We start from the raw sequence: 21227 nt of genomic DNA on the forward strand, positions 1-21227 counted from the left end.
TATTCACAGAGCCAACAAATATTATCCTGGACTTCAGGTCTCTCCCATACCCATGCCCAGAATGTAGGGTCAGCTATGAGGCAACCAGATTGCTCAGGGCTTTATGAAGTCTGGCCTTGAAAATCTGAGAGGATGGAGCCTGCACAACCTCTCTATGCAAACTATTCCGATGCCTTCATGCCTTCCGGTGCCTTCAGGTGTCTTTGGTGAAAAAAAATTCATATATCCTATCAATTCCTCTTTTATTTCAATTTATGCCCTGTGTTTCTTCCTGATACCATACAGCATTGTAAAGAGCCTGGCTTAGTCTTCTCAATAACCTCCCTGTAGGTTGCTATTAGGTCCCTCCCCAAAACTGCCTCCTCTCCAGGCTGAACCAAGCCCAGCTCCCTCAGCCTTTCCTCATAGGACAAATGCACCAATGCCAACCACCTTGGTGACCTCTGCTGGACTTGCTGAACTTGTTCTCCTTTGATGGTACAATTGCCTGTGCTCTGTTCTTGCTGTAACTGATGAGGTTACTTGGTTCCTCTGCCTATCATTACTCCTTACCAGGTCTTTGTGTTTACTTTGATTAGCCTTCAGTCAGACAACTTAAAACAGAACTCCTTGTGCCAGAAGCCCATGGTTGATCGAACTTGACACATAGTGTTCCAGAGGGAATATGAGGCCAGGACACTGCATTACATTCAGCAGAGGCCTTAATGCCGAAGGAAACCATGCTAAAAGTCATATTCCCAGCCATGAAAACTTCTTTAGTCACTTGAAAGTGAAAGCCTGCCACATGATATGCACAAGCTCCTTTTTCTCAATTACACTACGTGAGCTTGGGAATTTCTTTCAAAAGAGGAATGTTAGAAAATTAAGAAGTCTCTCAAGTTCAACAGCTGTCTGCCTGCTCCCAAGTGCTGAATATCTCAAGGGAGTTGTAGTTTAGGTGCTTTTGTCCCATTTTCCCCCACCTATCCTGGCTACATCTCCCACAGTGCTTTAAGGTTGTCAGGATGCATTGTGCGAGTCTAGCTGGAGGGGTGACTGTCATGCCAGCACCTAGAGTGCCTGCCCTCGGAGCACACTGCTTGTCTCACAGAATAAATTCCACTCTCTCACATTCTCTAAGCACAGCAAAGAAAAACAGGAGCATCTTGAAGTTGGGCTCCCTGTGAGGGCTTTGCACTAGGGAAAGCCTATTTACGTCAACTTTAAAACCATTTCCATCAGGAGAATTTGTTGCCACTGCTTCTGATAATTGTTAGCATTTGTAATGCTTCTGTTTTGTTGATGCCTTGGTGCCTTATGTATGTTGCTGAGACTGCTCATTTTCTCTTTTATCTGTAACATGAAACTTCTGCTCATATATTGATCAACTGAGAATGGTGATCAGCTCTGAAAAATTCAATCACTTCCTTAAACTCTTAACTACAGGTAACTTTGGGTATCTCTTTACATCTCATCCGCAAAGCTCTGAAAAGAACTTAGTTTCCTGAATCTCAGCATTTGGGTAAAACATTCTGCTTTAGACCCAAGAGACAGCAGGAGCAGATGAGTGAAGAAATAAGAGATTGTTTATATAGAGCTCATTTTCTTATCATAATCACATTTAAAAATAACCAAATTGATTTTTTTTTTAATTTGCTCTCTGGCTAAAACCAAAGGAAAAAAGTTTTACAAACATATGCATTATACAAAGTAAAGAACGCTGCTAAAATTGGACTTTCAAGACTGCATTCAGTTAATGCCTTGAAAGATAGAGACTGACATCTTGACCTCACTGAAATTGGTGTGAATTTTACTTTTGAGTTAGCAGGGTCAGATTTCATTCTGGATACAAGATGTTAGGGTATAAGTTCCCTTACCAGGTATTAGGATATGAGTGTTACAAATGCCTAAAATAATTATCAAATTATGCAGTTTGTGAAGGGTATTTAGTTCTTGCACAAAACTGTTGTTAAATAGGAGTGAGGTAAGGATACAAAACTGAACGCAGAAGATAGATATAATTATTTCAAAGAAATATCTAAAGATTTTAGTTTCTTTAACAGCATTTAGGCTTCAGCATTTTTTAATGTCACAGGAGATCAGAAGTATATTGATTGGAAGGAACCTATAATATGCTACATGAAAGCCAAAACTCATTTTATGTATATTCTGTTTCTAGTACTTTTTTATAAGCGTGTTATGCAAACTAAGAGTGTATAGCCTACGCAGGCTAATCTGTAGTTTTAATTACTATTATATATTTTTATGTCCGAAATATTTATACAGAATTAAGTAGTTATTTCTTACAGTGTAGTGTAATGTCTTTGTCAGAGAGATGTAAGAAAACACTGCTAGCAAAGTTTTCGTCTTACAGAAATTGGAAGAGTGGTAAATAATAATGAAGAAAGATCAATAACACCATTGTCTGGATGAACTGGTCTATGTATTTTTTAAAATGGCTAAATGGAGGGTCAAACATCTGGAAATCACAAATGGAGATCATGTGTGGGGAATGGAGAATTCATTTTAGAGAACACTGACTATGGAAAGGACTAAATGGTCATGCCTGGTGATGAGCTGAACAGGAGCTTTTGAGGATGATTCTGTGGCTTAGAAAGCAGATATAATATTTGGCTTTATGAGCAGGGGAATGATGCTTATAAGTAGGAAGGTGATTCTTTAAACTTTATGTGGTGTTCATGAGACCGTTGCTCTGATGATGTATGCAATTCTAGTGTCCAGTATTTAAAAAGAACATTGAAAATTGAAAAGGTTTCTGAAAAAGCTGCAAAAATTGTTAAAAGTTCGGAAACAGCCACGAACAGTTGAATCTTAATAATTTCTCATAAAAAGGAGAAAATTAAAGTATGAGATGATCATAGCAAGTATCTGCATGTCATTTAATTGTAAAGGGTTGTTTGGTTTAGTAGACAAAGATGTTACAAGGCACAGAATCTGCAAGTAGGTAGATTTGCCGTAGGAATGAAGAATAGAAATGCTCATCAGTCGGAATAACGAACTGGTGAAAGAATTGTCTCACAAGTCATTGCCACTACAGTCCCCTGAGAACAAACATAACAAGGGGAACAGGATCCCACAATAAGAATCCCAAAAGCAAACCAATACCCCCTCCCAGAATATCAATCACATCACTGGTTTCTTACAGTGATGTGAACCCCCAAGTCCTATGGAAAAGTAGAGGAGGGATTTATTTTTGATTTACATCTTGCATACCAAAAGAGAGAGGACAAGAACCATTTTTGCAAAGTATTTTGGAAGGACACCTTTTGTCATGCTTTTTCAGGTGCTCCATTCTGTGGCTTTGATTTCTTTGACTTGTCTTTTCACCAGACCTCATTCTCTGCCTCTGTTCATTTTTAAGTGTATAAGCCTTATTCCACACAGATATCTTCAAAGTGACATGTACATAGGAACCTAAGTTCTATTGATTTTCATTACAGTGCTGTGTGTAAGCGATGAAAAAACTTCGCCAAACCAAGTGAATTGCTTTAGGAACAAAGCAAAGTTGCTAGCGAGAAGATCGGGGGAACTCTGGGTGCTCTCTAGCTGTCACCTAGTGGTGATCCCAGTACCAACAGCACCTCACCAGACACTAAAGCTGCATTTGCATTTTGCCACTGTCATAAAGTTCCATTTGTCCTTCCGTACAGCATTGCTGTTTGGACTTAGCCTCTGAATTTAGATGATCCATTATAAGGATCAATTCCTTAATCTTTATTTAGGACACTGTCAGCTCTCCTTTAGATTTGAGGACTATTTGTCACTCACCTAAATGTGGTTGCAATCCAGATGGGCAATTCTGAAAGAAAAAAGAATGGTTACTTATTATAGAAACTGTTGCTCTTCAAACCACTTGCCTGAATAGAGCCATAGCCCCCATCCTTTTCCTGTTTCATTCTTCCTAATAATTCTTGAATTAGAGAAAAGAACCTGTGGCAGTGTGGCAGTTGTCGCTGTGACTCTTATGTATATTTGTATAACCCCTCTGAGGGCCGAGTATGAGGCGTAGATAAAATGCAGCACATTCCCCAACAGACAGCAGTCTTCATGTGCATAATTTACAGTATGGATCTAGTCACAGCAACTAGTAAGTAGTAAGTGGTGGGTTTTTTTAAATGCTCAGAATATCTAAAGAATAGTTACCAGGTATTTTTTTTTCAAATGTTCAGTGGATGCTAAAGCTGTAGAAATAATGTTTTGTTTGTCATGTTGCGATGGACTGTATTCCTTTATCAGAGAAAGTGTATGTACACAATCAAAGGGAGTGCTCAGATCAGACTGTAACTCTCCCTGGCTGAGAGCACAGCACAGATTCCGTGATTTGAGAGTACAGCCTTTTAAAACTTCAGTGTTTAAAAATGAGAGAGCTTTCTTGTGCACTTCTAGGTAGAGGGAGGGAAAATCATTTTAGTCCAGCAAACATCTGGTAGCTCAGGAATGAAAAAAAGTACTGATTGGTTCTGACAGCCTCCTGCTTTGCAGCGGTATTTAACTAGAAATATTTGAAACAGATTGATATGAATAATGAAAGATTGCATGATGTATGACAGAAATAAACTTCACCACAATTTAACTCATTAACAAAGAAACAATGTTACATATATAAGAAAAATCCTTATTTACTGTTTACCTCCTTTGTGATATTTCATTTTTAATAACCTGACAACAAATAAGATTTTTATAATAATTTTCTCCATCAGGTATTGCAAGTATTTCACTGTGAAATAGGTTGAATGGGATGTCATTGTCCTTTAACAAGTGCTGCTGATGGATGTGGTCCATTTAAATGTACAACAGAGATCTGAACTAGATAACGAACTTATTATTACTCTCTGAGGATTACAGGTTAGTCCCAAAGGAGTGCAGTAAGCTAGAGAAAATCCATATCTACTGGCTAAACAATAGCCAGAAGGCTGACTGGAGATATTGATTTACTTTCTAGGCCATTTAGACCTTAATGGTGGAGAAAAGCTGAAGTGCTGTTTACTTTTCTGCCAGAATCGACCAAACAACCAGTCCATTTTTTACAGACTTTTGATTGATTTCGCTTAGAGGAATTAGAGGTGATTTATTTTTGAGCTGAAAGCAACTCGTAAATATCTCCCACTACACAGGTTCCCTGAAAGTAAATGTTAAGTGGAAATACTTACTGAGAAATACTTTGCCGCAAATCAGTATGAGCAGGTAATACTCCTCAGTAGGAACGGTCAGGTGTTGGACACCTTTCTCAAGAGTGGTCAAGCCTCCAGCTCTACCACATGAGACACAGCGCTTTTAAAAGTCCCAACTTTTGCTAACAGGTATGAATCTGATTGCTCAGCTGAATTTGTGCCAGCTGTACCCTGCTGACTTAGAAAAGGGTCGCGGCTGTGGGAGCGTAAGTGGTGCTCAAGGTCAGTAGTGAGCAGCTTTAATATTTGATGGATGAAAACAGTAATTTATCACGTGACAATTGCCCATAATACGTCATACTCACAACAAATATCTAGCTATAAGGAACAACTCAGAGAAAAAGCAGGCTAAGATGCTGGAATGAAGTATTTTCAAAATTAGACAAACTTTAAGAAATGCTCCTGAGCATACTGTCACATATAGAGACACAGCTAAAGAAAAAATAATATGTTCGTTATTTCCTAGAGATAACCTGTCTGGAAAACGACTTAGGTTTATACAAAAGACTGTCAGGTGTATTAGGGCTGTGAATGTAAAAGATAGATTACCAAAATCATTCTTTGGCATGTTCTCATGGAACTTACAAAAGTAGAGCTGGTATGTTAATAATATTCCTACGTAGAGATAAAGCCACAATTTTATAGTAATTACAAACACATAGTCTATAACTACTACTTAGGAAAATTCTGCAGGAACATTTTTTTGACGTCCACTTGCAAAGATAAGACCTTTTTCAGAAAGCATTGCATAGTTCTGCCTTAACACAATAGCCTCTCTTGTCTACTGAAAACGGTGCTGTTTTCACCAAACAGGCTTGGCTTTTTCCCTCCTCTACAGCGCCTTCTCTGAAGGGAGTTGTGCTTGGTTAATGTGCTGCTTACATCTTAACACAGAAACATGTACCTGTTACCCAAAAACTATAATTACAGTCAGCTCTAAGGCTCGCACAAGAACGTATAAATATGGATCTTTTCAATCTGAAAGTTGTATTTCAAATCCTACGCGTGTCTTATGACACGTCTCCTACCAGCTAAATCATTAATCCTATGCTGATATATTTGATTCAGCCTCGGCACTATGCTACATAGCTGGGAACTCATGGGAAGAAGAAATATCCCAGTATCTTCCCTTTCTGTGGCCAAGCCTGTAAACAACAGAAAAATTGCATTACTGTGAGGTAAGAGTCATTAGGACTTTGTTATATATTGTACAATGATAATCTTTTTTACTGCCCCTTTGTACTTGTAGACTGATGCAGAGGAACTACAGAAAAGCTAAGAATTTTAGCATATACTTCATCCTAGTTCTTCACTCAACATTAAAATGAAAAATGGTGGATTACTGTGTGTTCTCAGTTGAAAAGCTGAAAAAGTGTGGTACACCCTAATTTTTTTAAAGCATGTCTTTTTTAGTCAGCATGCTAAGTGTTTACTTAAGAATTTAGTATATGCTGTTGTGAAGTCCCAAACAGAAAATTTTACAGACAGTTTCATATGTGGTTGCTCTGAGCTTTTTGGTTTGTTAAGATTTGGAAAAGTTCATTACTTTTCTTCAGTGCCCAAAAGTTTATGGCAGAATACATTTTGAAGACCTGTGTTAGATGCTAGGCTTATATACTTTAATTACTCTTAAGATTTGTCTTTTTGAAAGAAGGCCAAGCCTGCAAGCTAAATTCTGTGAGCTTTATACAACTACAAATGTCAGTGGAAGTGCTACCTGCAGTTCTCATGTAACTACAGTGAGCCCTGTGAAGCAGCATTTTATGTGCTGATAATTTGTATTTCCTTATTGATATGTTCACAATTCACAAAAAGCTATGCATGTATGTTAACAAAAGCTGTGCAGCTGATGTTTTTTGTATGTCAAATAACATGTCTAGAAAAAAAATTGTGCCAGTTTAATATAAGGTTTGTCTATTTGTTTTGTCTTTTTCTTGTTACTTTTTAAATTCGATCTATAGAATGATTGAATTGGAACAAATGATAGAGTAGATATATTTTAACCTTCATTTAAGAGTGGCTTAATTTGGCTTAGCTTAGATCAGTTAGAAAATTAACTAACCTAAAATTATGAAGTTTTATACTGAAATATAGTGCCAATTCTGCAAGCATTGAAGTGCTTCATTTTATATGTATATATGAGTAGCTCCTTTGATTTCCATTTCTTAGTTTAATAGCATACACCAAACAATCTGTACTTGTTTGTTTAAGTTCAGAAAACCAGTTAAACTGGTGCAATTTTCAAGTCAACCAATCTTTGAAATCCTGCAAATTTGAAGAAATCAGATCAATGCCTCCAAATGATGGTATCCTTATTGACCATGTTTGATTTCCTTATCAAGTTTAAGTCCTAAAGTATTACTGACTTTAAAGCAAAGAATGATTGCTTCCATTTGTCTCAGGAGCTGAAAAGCAATGGGTAAGGATGAGGTTCAAAGAAATCTAAATCTGGGGGGTTTTTTGTGGTGTTTTTTTTTTCCTTGCAAGTGAAGTGCATTAGGAAAGAAAACAACAGCTGGTAGCATGGAGCTGTGAGAGATTTTAAAAGCTGGGGTGAAGTAATGATTAGAAATGCAATATGGAGCTGTAGTATAAGTAAAACCGAAGGCACTGAACAAGACAAATATAATTTAGGCAGAAGCAGAGGTCTAATTACTAGGCTTACTTGATAGCTTAAAATTATCACCCATAAAGGTTGATTCCTCACCAATTCTCTGGCTGTAGAAAAGAATCCTAATAGACATGGGTGCTAAATTTACCATTCCTGTAGCATATGATTATCCAATAATTAGAAAGGCAGAAGATTTCTTGAAGTGATCTTTCTGTATATCCCTGTGAAAAGGGTCTATATCTATAGACTTCCCCAAAGTGCAATGCATATAATCACTGGTATATTCCATAGAAGGCACATAGGAACCATTTCATAGATTTATTTTAAGTATTCTTTTCAAAATATATCAATTTCTTCTTGATTGCATGCATTTTAAATTGTAATGGAGCACAGGGATTAAAAAATAAGTGTTCTCACTACAACATTCTAACAAATGAAACAAATGACATGCTGGGTGCGTAGCAGTTGTTTGCTGATAATCCAACAAGATTTTGGGTGGAATGTCTTGGTCACATAGCTTTGTACAGAGGAGCAAAACCACTACAGTGTTCTCAGCTTTACTCTGCCTGGCAGCCTGCCTCATCCTTTTAGTGTAGAAAGTTTTCTAAATTTGTATTTTGAAGAGTAAGGTGGTAAGTAGTTATAGTAGTAGAATTTATTATTTATACAGCTACTATATGCATTTTCAATGCTAAGTCCTGATTTCTACTAAGTGAAGACCTTCTGCCACACTAAAAATGCATTCTGAAGTCTCTGCACATTTACAGAACAGCATTTTTAACCACAGCTGATGACTGCGTTCAGTTTTCAGGGGAAAAAACGTTGCCTAAAAATATAGACTCACAAATATAACATTAATTGTAATATTTTCAGGTTTCTAAAAAATCAGTGGCATTTTAAAAACAAACCTCATCCCATCCTACCCTACAAAGTAGAAATGAATGTACTGTTATTTAATAACTGTGAACCTTTGTTTCACAAAGAGAATGGAGCTTGGCCCACGTGTTTCACCTGCCTGTTCTCTCCTGAATGGTATGCACCTGAAGCTGGCAGCTGTGCTGTAACCTTTCTGTAGGAAATGAGGTAGCACATTGTCCATGCATTTCTTGGAGAGAAAGATAGGTTATATGCCTATTTGAAAATTCCTAGAAGACGAGACTAGAGAGGAGGGACAGCTTATGTTGCCTTTTGTATTTAAGGTGCTACAGGGAACACAGGTGGACTAGGGTTCCTCTAGGTTCCTGGGTTCCTCTGTGGTAAGTCACTAAAGCCTTAGGTATAAGGATGCTTAGACACCTTGTCCCACCTAAGTACTTTTAAGGGTATGTTATTTAAATGATCTTTCAGCAAGCAGAATGAGGAATAATGAGACTTCATTTATCTTGTAGGGTTTGAGGGGAGGGGGGTCTTCCACTTAGGTGTAAGTGTTTTGAAACAAGACAGGTTTTCAGTTTGAGATTAGACACCTCAATGCAGGCTTCTAAAGGTGTCTGTGTACACATGAACTATATGTCAATGCTCTCACTGTAGTCAGTGGAGAGCCAGTTATTTCTCTCAATGAAGCCTGGAGAGCAATTCTGCTTACTCAAGTCTGGTGAATCACACCTTCAGTTCCATTGAGTAGATGTCTTTTGTCTTCAAGAGAATACAGCCGTCTAGTTCACAGGCAGACAAACGCACTGACATGGCTAAATATGGTGTTAAGCTGAATCTCAGGCAAGCCATCTCTTTCTTAGAAGTGGTCTTCTCATATGGGTGGAATCAGGAGGCAATGAAGCTTGAAAAGGGTGAGGCTTCCTAAACTCATAAATCTGCTGTTTCAGTAAAAAAAGAAACTTTAAAGTCCTGTGAATCCCAGTCAGACAGGCAGAGATGTTTAGTCCTTCCCCAGTCCTGTCAGGCTTAAATATTTCTGGAGGGATCTTAAGGAGAGAAGATTTTGTCAAAGATTTTTTCCTACACAGAGTCTGATGTTTCTCCTGTGTGCTCACAGAAGAGCTGCTCGTTGTTTCCTTTAGAGCATTTCATTGCTTACTTCTTTTTCTTTTTTTTTTTTTCTTAGTCTCCTCATTGTGTCCTACTTGGGAATGTAGTGTTTCAAGTATTTTAAGGGAATGGAAGGATTTTTTGGCAAGAATTGAATAGCAGTATTGAGATACTTCAGTTTTTCTGTGGGAGTTAAAATATTGGGTAGAGAAAAAGATTATTTAATCACATATAATCACCTGCATTACAGGGAAACAAAACTGGTTTATATGTTTGTTTGTTTTCTAAAACAGAGCTACAATTATGCATGTGAAGCAGCCAGTGAGGAGTTGCTCCTTGCAAACCTGTCCCTGAACCTCTGAACTGCCTTAACAATGGTCTCATTAATTTAAGTACTACTCAGTGTCATATCTGCTTTTACATATCCGTATTAGTGGGTAAGGGAAGGAAAATTGTTTTATTCGTCTGACATAATTTAAAGATGAAATCTGAAGGTCTATGAACTTGCTCTGAGATAGTAGGTCTATTATAACATATGCAGAGAGGGCTTTTTTTTGTTGTTTTTTAACAAAGCTTTGTTGGTTCTCTAGTACGACCAAGGCTGGTAAATGTGGAACTGTTTATAGGCTTTATTTTTGTTCATGATAAAAAACCTCTTCATATTAATGACTCATTGGTGCCTCAGCATCTGCTCCCAAGACTGGGGAATTTGGAAGAGAAATAGGAAGGGGAAATAGGAAGATGAAAATAAGTAAAATGTTAAGATCAGAAATCTTCATGATGGGGAATGGACACAAAGGATTTAAGAAGTGTTACAGAAATGTTCATTTAGCGGAGCAAAATGACAGATAAAATCACAGATATAATGAAGATACTTTTTAAGTAAACATTTTGAGAAACTAAACTGTGTGGCATTTTGGTCCTACGAATAACTGTTGTTAAAACAGAATATATTCAAAAGCAAGTGTCAGAATTCCTTATTTAAAACAGATATTTCTATCACATGTGAGAAACAGTACCCTCTTACATGGAGGAGTATCTTGTAAACTATATCAGTCAGGTATCACACTGTTTTATAATAGCTGTCTTTTATACCAGGTGCTGCAGGTTAACCTGTAATTTGTCTCAGTTGAGTGTACCACTTTTCTATAACTCTAGGAGAAATACATTATCCTTTTTTCTCATGAACATCCTGTTGCCTATTGGCACAGAACAGATGCGGCCTGAGGCGCAGCTCAAAAGTCATCGAGTTCCTCCTGCATTGTAGCACTTAACTCTGAGGCTCTTAAAATCATTGGAGTGTGGTGTTTATATTTCAATACGGGCATTTTTATTTGTATTTTAGGATAAGTATAGATGTTAGTAGTAGGCTTCTCTCTGCCAGAGTCTGTAGTGTAAGGATGGTATGTGAGAAAGGCATCATAGTTAATCCAATGAAAAGAGGTTTCATAGCTAATTAGTGAAGAATATGGATTATGAATATGACTACCATCCTGGTTTTGCTCATTTTTTTTTTCTGGTAGCCCTAGCAGAGGGAGCGCTTCCAATCTGGCTACTATTTCTCTCAAAAACCTAGACAAATTACATTCTGATCAGTAGCCCAACAAAATCAGGAAACAGTGCACAGACCTCCAGTTAATTTTTTGCACCTTTTGTCTGCAAAGATACAAGTAATAGATGATGTTTGGGAACATCAGTACCTGTCTGGAGTGTGTGAACTGACTGGTACTGGTACTATCTGTACAAATATTTCAATCCAAATGAATAGTTAGAACCTGAGATAACAAGTGGCAAAATGAGACATTTATTGAAGAGAAATAGATAATCCAGCAAAGACAGTAAGAGAAAAGGGGAAATGTGCTTGGGACCAGAAACATAAGAACATGAAAATACCCATCTGGTGTCAGCCAAAAGCTCTATCTAGCCAGGTGCTCTTCCTCCAGTGCCGTCCACCAATGAGTCTAAGAAGAGAAGTAGGGGGTAACATACAATATGTTTCCATATTTTGTTTTCTGCTTTTGTTATGTGGACTTCAGTGGCTATTTCTTCCATGAATCCCTCCAATGATTTTTGAATTGATGTAAACTTTTAGCATCCTGTTAGCATCTTATTTGCATGCTATGTAAAAAAACCTTTTGCTTGTTATATCTACTGCCTCCTAAGTCCTTCTCATCTGTCCTAGCTTTTTCTTGGGAGGGATGGTGAATAGTCATACCCTATTCATCCTCCCCATACATGACTTTTGAGAACTCTGTTATATCTGTCTTATTTATCACCTTTCTAGGGTGAAGAGTTCAAAAGATGTTCAGTGTTTTGATTTTCCCTACTTTCTTTCTCCATACTTTTCCAGTTCTATTATACTCTTCTGTTTTTTTTTTTTCTCTCCCCTGCCCTTTCCCTTTTGGGGAGAGGAAAACTGCACATAGTATTCAGCATCACCACACAATTCATGCAAATGCTATTAAGCACTGCTCCAACACTTCATTCAGCTATTGTAAGCCCAAGACTTTGTCCCTGAGAACTCATCAGTGTTTGTAAAATTAGGATTGTTTTTTATTTTCCGCTATGCATCACTTTACATTTATCCACATTAAATGTCATCTACGTTTTTATACCCCGGTCACTCAATACTGCGAGGCCCTTTTGCAACTCTTTATGATTTGTGTTTATTACTGCAAGTGATCAGAGTGAACAAGGTGTCCAGGAGCGGGTTCTTGGATGGACATGAGAGCACAGCTGAAGGCAGGAGTAGAACTGAATGGGCAAGGGGGAAGGATGGTAATTACAGCTGGATCTGCAGACAGATTGGAGAAAATCAGGCAGAGAGCTGGAGAAGTGGGGCAGGCAGGTGGACAGTGGAGACTGCAAACCAGCTGCATACAGAAGTGCAAGCTCCAGTGCAAAACGGTACTATAAAGTATGAGAGAAAATGGAGTCAAATGCAGCTTTGCAGCAGTAGAACTAATAAATGTCAGGAAGAGAGAATCTCACAATGTTACTTAATGGTATCAGCTTGTATGGGGTAGCTTTCCACCTATGGGCAGTAGCGTTGTATGATAATGTGAAAATTTTATTTATTGTGTAAAACTGGAACTATTCTTTCAGGACTTTAACTTTTCTGCACTTATCTATACAATCTCTGCTTATGCTGTGTCCCATAAGAGATTAACACTTAGATTTGCCATAAGTACAGATGGTAATGGAAAAAGAAAAAATTGACAAAGATATCTCTATTAAAATCATGCCAGTCACACATAAATCTCTTATGGATGTGCATCTCCACTGGCTATTTCCTTACCTTTGCGTATGATTCATTATAAAGCAGAACAGGAATTATATGATTGTTAAGACAGAAGTGGAAAGAAAAGAAGAACATTAGAAAAAGTCATACATTCTTATTAATATATATTATGTGCTGCAATGAAATCATTTTTGCCCAAGTATAAAATTACCTAGATAATAGATTTATGAACAGTAAGAAAAGATGGAAAATATGTTGTCTCTTGAAAACTTCTGTGAGAGGGACAGGACTTGATAAAAATATTCTTTATATTGAATTGTACGACGCATTAAAATATTTTTAGCAACTGAAGTTTTATTTATTTTATCAGATATTTAGTATTTAATTAGATAAAATCCAACGTATCAGCACATTTTATTAGCAGAAATACAAAGTACAATCACGGTGACATACAATCCGCTGTAAATTTTACTTCACTTGCTCCTGAATGTATGTCTCACAGGCTGGGACTCAATAAACCAAAAGCAGCAACTTCAGACACGCCTTAGAAAACTTTTCTACGACCTGAGAAAAATCAGATAGTAAAGGTTCCAGGTGCTTTTATCCCCAATTGCAGGAACAGACTTCCATAGCTGCTTCTGCTTCAATTGTTCCTGGGTGGAGACTTTTTTTTTCCCATGCACTGAGAACCAGCACTGAGGCTTCTATATTGGTGGGTTTTTAAATGCAATATGAAATTCCAAACTGTAATAAAGCAGGACACGGCCATTGATTAACATGAACAAGTTGGTTTTTTTTCTTTTTTTTTTTTTCTTTTTAAAGAGGGTAATTTGCTCCCATGAAATTGGTAAGTCTTTTTTTTTTCCTTTTTTCTTTTTCTCTCTTTTTTTCTTTTTTCTTTTTTTTTTCTTTTTTTTTTCATATTGCTTCATACTATAAACTGTCTGAATTAAAATCATAGAATCATAGAATGGTTTCAGTTGGAAGGGACCTTTAAAGATCATCTGCCAACCCCGCTGCCATGTGCAGGGACATCTTTTACTAGATTAGGTTTCTCAAAGCCTGGGCCAACCTGACTCTGAACACTTCCAGTGGTGGGGCATCCACAGTTTCTCTGGGCAACCTCTTCCAGTGTCTCACCACCCTCATGGTAAAAAAAATTCTTCCTTATGTCTAATCTAAACATACGGTCTTTCAATTTGATAGAATCATAAATAATAATAAACCTTCCTTAGAGCTAGATTATTCCCAGCTGTATACTACTTGGAGTTTTATACTATTTGCCGAAGTTTCTGGTAATAACCACTGTCAGTGACAGAATATTGGAACAGATGTTCAGCTTTTTTGCCCAGTATGACGTTTCCTATACTCCCAGTTTCATTTTTAGACCTTATTATCTGTATTTTCAGACTTCAGAAATATGTGTTTTTACTTGGGTCTCCTTTAGGATTATTTTCTTTTTCTTCCCTTCTCTATTTTATCATCATTCTTCTTTCAGCATTGCAGAACTTCAGTGCATTTTGAAATTAGGTTCCTGTCTTTTTCTCATTCTTCTCTTTCTTGACTCCTCTGTTTTCCCTGATGATGATCTCTTTTGTTTTTTTTCCATGTATACTTGTCAACCACTTTCTCCCCTTGGATTCTTCACAGTTTCTCCTCTGTGGAAATACACCTCTGTCTTACACCTCCATTCCTGCACACTTCTCTGGTATTTTTTATTCCCTGCAGAGGTGGTTCTACACGTTATTCTACATTTCCTTGAAACAGAGGACAGAAGAGTAAACAAGAGGGAAAAGGGAGCCAGAGAAACCTGTTCCTTTTAAATACTTACCCTGAATCTGTGGCTCTGAACACCTTCCAGAAACGTGGTGAATGAGATGATAAGCATCCAGTCTATATGGCTTCTTTCCTACTCTTTTTTTTTTTGCCATGGAATATTTTTTTTTTTAATTCATTGCATTCTGAACACTTGTTCTTAGAATGGGAGTTTTATGCTGGAAACTGTATGAGTTTATGATACAGACTGAGACCAACTCTTGACACTCATTGACAAACAAACAGGACTTCTGCAACATAATTGGAATAGCTTTAAAAAAATATTTTCAGAAAGCAGTACTTTGGGATTATATTTTGGGAAACAGTATAGTTTATGGAGGAAACCAAGTGCTACTTGTCCATGAGCAGACATTCTTGCACAGATTTGTGGTAAAGATTGCTTCCTGGCAGTGGACTTTTCAAGAAATTTATCTTGGAAAAATTAAGAATTCTAGTAGTTTCATGGGTAAAAATCTTTATCCTTTGTATAGGTTACAGGATAAAAGATGACAGAACTAGAGACAAAAATTTGTTCTTTCTCTGCCATATGAGAATATTGAAAATAAAGCTTTCCCAGAGTGTATTTCCAAATGGTCATAATATAGTTAAATTCTGTATGTATTTTCATGCAGATGGCCAGAGGCATATTCTTGATACAAGGCCATCCTTGTCTAAATTTAAAATCTGTGCTCTGAAAGTGTAGCTGTATTAAAACAGTTCAAAGTGTATGTTATCAAACACACTTAATATAAGCAAATATACATGTTTTTCTCCAGTCATTTTCAAAAATGGTCAAAGTATTTCAGCTGAAATTTTATTAAAAATGCAGTCAGAAATTTCCTGGTGTAGAAATTTTTAGCTGAAGTCATTGAAGCTTGACACTGAATAACTAAAATAAAGTGGAATATAAATAGTAAATATAAGAAATGTGAATAGAATGTGGTAGAAAGTGTGACAAACTTACAAATGTAGCAATAAGCCATTACCCCAACTGTAGACCCTTAACACCAGAGTATGAATTTGTTTCTTAAGGTTAAAGATACTCCTGCTTTATTGTCGTGACCTTTTACTAGCAGCCTATATCTGGTCTATTGTTATGCACGTTGTGATAGAGTGTGCATGCTGCAATGAAGTATAGATGCTCTTCAGGTGTAGAATAAAGTATTTACTTTTCCATATTTAGATACAGGACAATTTTTCAATGAGATGCCTTGTAATTACTTAATCAGAAAGGTTATATAAAATAGTTTTAGCAGTAGGGGGGTTTCTGATTAACTGATAATGGAGCAAACCCATATCACAGACTATTTTGATCATTTTGCCTTGATTACCAAATATTAGCCTGAACTTTTCCAAGAAACACATCCAAGTTTCTAAGTCTAATATTTATCCACAGTATAGAAACACTATAAGAAATGGCAGTATTAGCCTTCCCTTGTTTCATCCCTGCTTAAGAAGATCATTCCACTTATCAGAAAATTGACCAATACTTGAGGGTGTGGAACACTGCCAGCATAAAAGGTGTTTAGGCTCTTGAAGCACAGTTTTGTTTTGTTGTTCCTACATCCATAGACTGTATATATTTTGACATACTGTAGTCCAATAGCAGGATTAGATAGGTCACCCTTTAATCATGATTGATGTTTTATTTATATCGTATTTTCAAACATGAAGTTGTTTAAGAGTTTAGCTATGCACTTTGAAGCATATACAAAAACACTTTCCTGTAAAATAATCTATTTCCTTTCCTATTCCAACAAAACCAGTGTTGTAAAGAAAAGTGCTACTGTATAACTCTTTTTTTTTTTTTTCCCCCCACTGAAAGAGACTTCATCTTTATTTTGGTCATCTCTTATTAGAAGTTGGAACAAGTCTAAATTATCAGCTCCTCTAGGAGAGAGAGAAAATAGGCAGGATTCAGTTTCTTACAGTTTTAATGCTGCAAAATTGTCATTAAATATGTATTTGTTTACCAGTCTAAAATTTACTTAATACCATTGTGAAAGAAATTAGAATGGTCATGAGAGTAGCTCATTAATCTTCTAAACGGACTCTTCTACTATTTGCTGCTGTCTTCATAAGTAGATAAGGTTCACCTGTTTGAAAGAGGAATGCAAGTGGAAGATATGAATTTAGAGATTGTTTTATTATTAGAAAAATTATAATATTTACTATAATAATAAGACTGGTCTTATGGAAATTTTAGTATAATTTGTCTTGATTTATTTACATTTAACTTTGTTTTGTACATATAAGAAAGGATATAATACAGTTTTCTGTTCAATAAAAAATATAGTGCATTTGAATAAAAACATGCAATGTATTTCACGGCTGGTAAAGGGAGTTGGTAAATCCTTTTGAAAATGAAGAATAAAATTATTTGTGTCTACATCTATCTTTGTACTGGAAAAGCTGTCAAGTAGGTTGGCTTTCTATCCTTAAAAACAGAGATATAGTAAACTAGGGAAAGGAGGACAGGCTCACAAGACTACATTTTTTGGCCTAATAGGATCTTATAGGGTATATTACAATGACAAGAAATACATCTACCGTCAAAACCTCACCTGATAAATGTACTTAATTTTCTGTCATATAATTCTACAAGGTTTTGATTTATAGATCTAAATATTCTAGTAAACCTTGAGTGCACTGACAATACTGGGTTTTGTTTTGCTGAACTCAAAATACATTAATTTGACACAATATATTCTGAATGACTCTGAAATATATCTATTTTATCTTTGTGCAAGTCAAAGAGTTTATTATATACAGTGCTAAGAAGTCAATTTAAAGCAGGTTTTTGAATAAAGAAAAAGAAAAGATGCTTCATTTGAGGTAAAAATAACTGAAGAGCAGGAGGAAAGGCTCTCAACGGAGAAGATCCAAAGGCTTGTTGATCTTACTCAATAATAGGATCAAAAGAAATGACAAAGTATTTTTCTGAACACTTACATCAGGTTTTTTTATTGTTTCATTATTTATCATCCCTATTTAGAAAGTAGCAGGAAAATAACTACATCCAGATTTTCCAAAGGGACCCAACAGACATTCAGTACTTTGTTCACACTTGTTTGGAAATTAAAGGACTCTACATTTCTTCATATACATTGGCATAAATAGAGCAGTTGATCCCAGGTCAGCATGTCAGTGTGCTAAGTAATCTGCAGGTATAGAATGAACGTACATCAGATCACTTCCACTCACATACTCTTGGAGTCTGGAAGCTGAATGTGGTCTGAGCCCTTCTGGTTGTTGGAGCTTTTTTGAGAATATGCCATTTATCCCAGAACAGGTTCTCAAAAACGGTTTCCAAACATTTTCAGATTTTGTGTGCAAAAACCTTTGGAAGTGCCTGTAATTTTTTCTTCAGAAATGTGTCTGTTTCTCTCTTATTATTCTTCTGTTCCCCTCGCCGTGCAGGCTACCGGGTTGGACATCCTTACACACCTCTGGTACTGCCCCAGGAACTGCTGGCTCGTGTGCCAGTAGGTTTCTGGGAATGGCCAGTACTGTAGAGCCCCTTCTCCCTTTGTGACTGTAAAAGCCATTAAGTGGACTTTAAGAGCCACTATGTAGACTTTTATGTGTAATTTGAAATAAGTACCAAGGGTAGGATTTGTACTTTCGCTGGCATGTTTGACAGTCATCTACATTCACTCTTCTCCACTTCTAGCTCATGCAAACCCAGTCATTTTCAAGTTCCAAGCACACTGTGCTGTGTCTGTGTCAGAAAACAGTTTATACAAGTGGATGAACTGTGTTCAGATATGATTCCTAAGTGTGAATAATGAATTCTAATTCAGTGTCTTTTTTTTTTTTAGTTTAGCTTCTTGTTTTGTTACAGAATAATAATTACTCATGAGAATTAAACAAAACTGCACATACTTATTTGAAATGGTACTGCTGGTGTCCTGATTGTATTTAACAGTATGCAATAAATCTGGTAAAACAGAAATGCAGTCTTTATGTGCTTAAGAAGAAGAAAAGTGTAATCTCTGCCTGCTGTCATGGTAAACTAAGCAATTTACTAGCATTTATACGCAGTTTTATTTTTCTGTAGAATCTGTTAATGAACTTCAAGATGCAGGTCCCATCACACATTTAAAATGTGTCTATGAGTTAATTACCTGGTAATACAGATCTCCTACTGCAAAATATCTAAAGATTGTTAGAGCTGGAATTTTTATTTTCTTCTAATATCTCAATTGTCATCATGAACAACAAGCTTTTACCTTTACCTTTAGCTAACTTATGGCAAGCTACATTTTTGTCTTGGCTCTTCTTCATGATGGGAGTGCCCTGCAGGATAGAGATTTTAACCATGAATCAGAAATCGTATAGTAGGTGTAAGACATGAAATAAAATAGATACATTTTTCTAAGGCATGTCACTGGTTAAGTGACAAAAAATATTCTGATAGTCACTGAAAAAGAAAAGTCAAAGGTACATTTGAACCTGTCAGTTCAACACATTCCTGTTATCCCTTTAGGGGATATCATACAACTTGACACCAACATTTAAGCTTTGAAAATTATGAGCTCATCTATTTCAAATGGGATGTCACATGTTCCCAAGCCTTTGCCATTACTTATAATGGAAGACAGGATGATCACTTTTGTCACATATTGATAGTGAATAAGATCTTTCTTTTTTCTTTTCTTTTTTTCTTGTTTCAGAATGAAGAACAAATTTTGGTATTTTGAATTTGGCACTTCGGAAACTTTCTCAGCCACCTGTAAGAAGCTGCATGAATCTGTAGAAATAGAAGTAAGAAACTAATTGTTGCCTTTCTCCTTGAAATGTCGCTAGTTTGGCTGAAATGCAGGGAGCAAGGGTGCAGAGTGCCTGAATCCAACAAGGCAAAGCAGTGCACATCCTTTCGACCCTATATTCCAAAATATTATTTTTATCGTGTCTATTTGTAGTGTAGCCCTGCACACTGGAACAAAGTTCAGTTTGATGATTAGTGAAGTCTTAATACAGTAGACAAGGTCAAGAGGTGAAATATAACATTAGAAATCAATAGGGAGTATGGCTAGGTCAGATGGAAAAATGAAAGACTGTCGGAGGGAGTGAAAGCTGCTGCAGGATTAAAATAAAAAAAAATCTTATTATTTCTAGGTTCCAAGTTTTTATAACCTTTAAAACTCAATTCCCTAAAATTGTACTTACTTTCCTGAATAAAGGTTAAAGAATATATATTTTTTGGAATCATTCCCCTTCATTAAATAGCTTTTCTCTCTGCACAAGGGGTCATCTTTCTATTATACATTGAACATTAACTGAAAAGACACAGCATAGATACAGACAAAATAGGAATTTAAAATAATGTGCCACTGCTACTTTGATGGCTGATAGAATAAGCGGCTTCATTACATAAACTGTTGAGGGGGCTGATATTTATAAATAAGTAAATGAAAAATGTGAAATGAGTGAAGGTACAAACCTGAGAATTTAAGTTAAATAATTAAATCATTTCTCAAGAGGATTATGGTGCTTTTCCTTTCCAATAGTAATGAGAAACTGCACATGTCAATGGAGTATTTGTGTAGTAGCATGAGGCACTCGGGGAGGTATGGTGAGAGCTATGAGAGTCTGGTCAAAGCCTCCTGAAAGGTGAAGTCTGAAATGATCTGAAGGAAGCATGGATCTGGTAGTAGAACAGTAACAAAGAATACTGAGACTGAAACCGTAAGACCTGTGGTGCCAGACCTGCCTGTTATGCTGTTATGTTTCTTTTTAAATTGGAAACATGCTCCACACATGTTAGATTAAAAAATAAAAAAAAAACCCCAAGCAACCAAACAAAAACCTGGGAAAGAACAAACCAAACAAAAAAAACCCCTTGTTTCCCAAACAGTGCTTCACACATTTGGGTTTAAGTACATGTAGCCTGAAAAATATTTGATTAGTTATTGGAAGAAATGCTTACCTGATTTGATTTGATTTGAATATACTGAACATTAAATGTACCTTTTGATTAAATACAAATTGAAGAGCAGGCTTTCCCAAGAAAATATTTCTATCTGGCAAAAATCTTACATAGACTGTAAGATGTGATAATCTTTAACCATCTAATTGTAACCATTGAAAGGGTGATGAAATGTTAACATCCCAAAGCAAACAAGTTTGTGATGCTGCTGATATCAGTTGTATAATTATTACCAATTCATATCAATAACACTATTACCGATGAAGTGTTACATTGCCAGTACATGAGATATGTTTGTTAATATTCACTTCATCTGTCCTGGCCATTATCATTAGTCCTACAAATAGGAACAAAAATCATAGGGGAAAGAGTTTCCAAAATGTTTACACAAGAAGTGTTAGGAGCTAGTTATTTGCAGATTTATTTACAATGAGTAAATTACATTTAAATGAACAATGCTTGTCCATATGC

General features: G+C 36.3%; 1 protein-coding gene across 4 annotated transcripts in view; it reads left to right on the forward strand.

The window, feature by feature from the left end:
• DGKB (diacylglycerol kinase beta) overlaps positions 1-21227 on the forward strand; it is a 365173-nt gene that overhangs the window by 259333 nt on the left and 84613 nt on the right. For all 4 annotated transcript variants that reach the window (XM_075143655.1, XM_075143653.1, XM_075143652.1 and 1 more), the window contains one exon: positions 19501-19591. In XM_075143655.1, the coding sequence (XP_074999756.1) occupies positions 19501-19591 (91 nt within the window). The remainder of the gene's footprint in view (positions 1-19500; positions 19592-21227) is intronic.

This window comes from Calonectris borealis, chromosome 2 (genome assembly GCF_964195595.1).
Source record: "Calonectris borealis chromosome 2, bCalBor7.hap1.2, whole genome shotgun sequence".
In the NCBI taxonomy this organism is placed as follows: domain Eukaryota; kingdom Metazoa; phylum Chordata; class Aves; order Procellariiformes; family Procellariidae; genus Calonectris; species Calonectris borealis.